General features: G+C 55.1%; 1 protein-coding gene across 1 annotated transcript in view; it reads right to left on the reverse strand.

Annotated features, from left to right (window-relative positions):
- The window catches only part of Nphp4 (nephrocystin 4), an 85,887-nt gene that overhangs the window by 10,651 nt on the left and 71,239 nt on the right, over positions 1-3,997 (reverse strand). The window contains exon 19 of the mRNA XM_028757866.1: positions 1,757-1,882. Coding sequence (XP_028613699.1) covers positions 1,757-1,882 — 126 coding nt within the window. The remainder of the gene's footprint in view (positions 1-1,756; positions 1,883-3,997) is intronic.

The raw sequence follows: 3,997 nt of genomic DNA on the forward strand, positions 1-3,997 counted from the left end.
CACCATCACCACCATCACCACCATCACCACCACCACCACCACCACCATCACCACCATCACCACCACCATCACCACCACCACCACCACCATCACCACCACCATCACCACCACCACCACCACCATCACCACCATCACCACCACCACCACCATCACCACCACCATCACCACCACCACCATCACCATCACCATCATCATCATGTACCCTCCCTGGCCTTAGTTCACTGACTATTACAACAAGGGGCTAGCCTAGGGCAGACTGGACACACATGGCTCCTGGGTCCCTCTTAGCACCTGCTGAGCCCGCAGCCTCTTTTTTGTGGAAGAAAGTACAGTTCTGTCTGTAGTATCAGGATGGATAAGATCCCCAGAAGCTTGTGACATGGAGTCTAGAGGATTCACCCAGCTCCAAGCCAGGGTTCTGCCATTTTCTTCTTAAGATCCAGGCCACGGCAGGCAGAGCTGAGACCATCCACATAAACAAGTCGTATCTGCAACCTCTGAGCTAATCAGAGAACACGTCCCCCTTTCCCTCCAAGTCACGGGAGCTCTAACCTTCAGGCCCATGGGCCTTAAGGGAACAGAAAAACCCCGAAGACGCCGCATGGACGATATTCTCCCCAAGCCTAGGGCTTTCCCTGCCACCCAGACTCAAGTCTCCTACTCCCCAGCTACACACACGGTTGCGGAACCAGTGAGGAGTTCCCAATTTGCTTTTTTTTTTTTTTTAAGTCACTGTTAGGGCTGTGGAGATGGCTCAGTGGATAAGGTGTCCACTGTATATAAACAAGGCTCTGAGCACCCCCTCAAAGGAGGGCGTGGCAGCATACACCTGTGACCCCAGAACAGGACGTGGAGATCAGAGGCTCCCAGGAGCTCACCGCTCACTAGCTAGGCAGGCTAGCCAGCTGTTGGGCTCTAGGCTCAGTGAGAGACCCTGCCTCAAAAATAGGGTGGAAAGCTATAGACACTCAATGGTGACCTCTGGCCAACACACATGCATACACACACACACATACACACACACATGTACATACAGATGGAAGAACGCACGCACACACACTCATGCACACACACACATGCATGCACACACACTCATGCACACACACACATGCATGCACACACATGCATGCACACACACTCATGCACACACACATGTGCACACACGTACACACATACTCATGTGCATACACACACATGCATGCACACACACGCTCATGCACACACACCCATACAGATGCATGAATGCACACATACTCATGCACACACACACATGCATACACACATACAGATGCATGAATGCATACACACTCATGCACGCACACACATGCATGCACACACACATGTACACACACATGCACGCACATACATGTACACACACACATGCACTCACGCACACACACACTCATGCGCACACACACATGCACGCAGGCACACAGGCATGGATACATGTATTTTCTCATCTCTTCCTGGTGTCAACAGGAAGGTAATTAGTAAAATTACCATCTCCCTGTAAGACAGCATGGCTGGATGGAGGGCCAAACCTAGAGGAGCTTAGAAGTTCAACAGATCTTCAAGTTCCTTGGGACCATTGTCAGGGACTTCTTGGATCCAGATACTAGGGTAATGGACAGCAATGTGAACACACGCACGCACACGCACACATACACACGCACGTGCACACACAGGCTTCTGTCTCATTGAGTCCCTGTCCCCCCACCCCCCGTGCCACTCAGCATAGGTCATAGTCTCAACTCACGCCTGGGGCCTCCTGGTATGAGGAGGCTTCCTCCAGAGAAGAAGTTGGTTCCATCATTTGAGATGACCCGAGACCTGGATGGTGGCAGCGAGTTGGAACCTCTTGCTCTCGGCTCACACGAGTGACCTAAATGAAAAGCACCCTTGTAAGACAAGGCCCAAAGTGGGGACCGGTAGATCGTATCAGCTCTCCCGTACGGAGCTCAGCCTGCAGACGCCTCTATGCTCTCAGACCCACTAGCATGCCTGTTACCGTGCGCTAAATGCATCCTGAGGGGGACGGTGGGCAGATCTTTGCACTCTTGGCTCCCCCAGGCTTGGATCCTCCTGCCCGGGAGGGATCTCCATTTGATCACACACAGTTCCTACTTCTGGCCTCCAGACAACCTCGAGGAAACCCGCCATCTCAAACCTCGGCTTGGGAGAGCTGAGATGTAAGGCAGGCCTCTCCGCGTGCAAGCTTAAGTAGAGACAGAGGGGAGTCCGTATGGAGACCTCTGCAGAACAGGGGCCTCGGAACACACGAGTCCCCAGAGAAGACTTGGCCATGCTTGGGCCTAGCAGCAGACTGAGGTGACACTCTGAGGTGATGAAAGCCGTCAGGGCCCTGAGGGGCAGCATCTGCCTATGGGCACACTCTCTGAACACAGATCCACAGGGGTCACTCACTTAGTGTGAGGCAGAGCTCAGTGGATGGATCACATCCCAGATTCCACCTCCAGAGCACACCTGTGCTCCGAAGCCCGTCCACCAACCTCAGCAGGGCAGGGTGGAGCAGACGCGGGCAGGGTGGAGCAGACGCGGGCAGGGTGCCCTGGTTGCCTCTAGGACTGGCAGTAGCAGGAACCCCTTCCCGGGCTGGCTGCCTCTCTGATGTTCCCCTGTCCATCTGGTGCAGGGACAGCAGGAGAGGATGTTCCTGCTCACAGGGACAGCCTTCTCTTTATAGATGCAGCCAAGCGCTCATGGCCCTCCAGGGGAGCCACACCTTCTGGCTGTGGGCTGAGGCGGACTGGCCTTCCATCCTCCATGGGGTCTAGCTAGTCTAGTAGTTGAGAACAGGTGGCCCCAGACCCAGAGAACAGCAGCCTGGATTTTAGATTCTGAACTATGGCTGGTGAGCAGATGTGTCAGGGCCATGAAGACCGTCCCTCCAGAAAGACTGGAGAGAGCAAAGAGTCTGTGTAGCAGAGAAAGGCTGACTCGGCACTTTCAGGGAGCAGCTGACCGCAGGAGACTGACTGCTCCTTAGAGCAGAGAATACGCAAGGTTTCCTCCACCAGAGATTCCAGTCATTTAAAAATGGTCTTTGCCGTCCCGTTGGCTGCCTGGTTGCCTCTCCTGCAGGCCAGAGCCTCTCCTCAACACCACTGGAGCCTAGTCCTTTTCTCGTGGCTGCAGGGGCCAGATATGGAATCCCCACTCGGCACCTTCCTGGACGTGATTCAGAAGCCCACCGGCAGACAAACGCGGGGCCAAGTTGCCTGCTCAACACCCTGAGGAATCTACCCATGTGGCTCCATTCTGTGTCCAGTGCTAGCTGGTGGCCAGTAATAAAACGATGGCTGTCCCTCGCTCAGGTGTCCTGCCACAGACACTCAGCCTCAGCTTCTTCCCAGTTCTGCTGGTCTCAGGAGTCCCAGCATCCACCCCACTCCCACCCGGGCCCTGTTTCCCACACGCACTCAGAGCTGACAGAGGCTCCCCAGCCTTGCTCCTTCCCACGTGAACCCAATGCAGCGGGTGGCACCGTGTGGACTGTGGGGTCTTGGCACATTCTCTGTCACATCCCACAGAATCATTCCAAGATGGAGCACGCCTGTCACCTGGCAGTGGGCACACTCTGCACGGGCAGGGGGCTTGCCCACTGGGGGAGGAAGTTCAGGATCTGCCCTAGCTTTCTTGACTACCACCGCCCGATGGTCCTTGGGTCCCTGTATCTCAGATGAGGCCTTTGGTCTATCTACTTCCCACCAAGGTGAGCACTGGCCTATGATACATACAACTGCTCCAAGAGACAAAGACAAGGGAAGACGCTTCAAGGTCAAGGCCAAGCAAGACCACATATCCATGCTCACCTACCACACAGCATGGGTACCACACACCCATGCTCACCTACCACACAGCATGGGTACCACACACCCATGCTCACCTACCGCACAGCATGGGTACCACACACCCGTGCTCACCTACCACACAGCATGGGTACCACACACCCGTGCTCACCTACCGCACAGCATGG

Source organism: Grammomys surdaster, unplaced genomic scaffold (assembly GCF_004785775.1).
Source record: "Grammomys surdaster isolate TR1022 unplaced genomic scaffold, NIH_TR_1.0 126185, whole genome shotgun sequence".
In the NCBI taxonomy this organism is placed as follows: Eukaryota; Metazoa; Chordata; class Mammalia; order Rodentia; family Muridae; genus Grammomys; species Grammomys surdaster.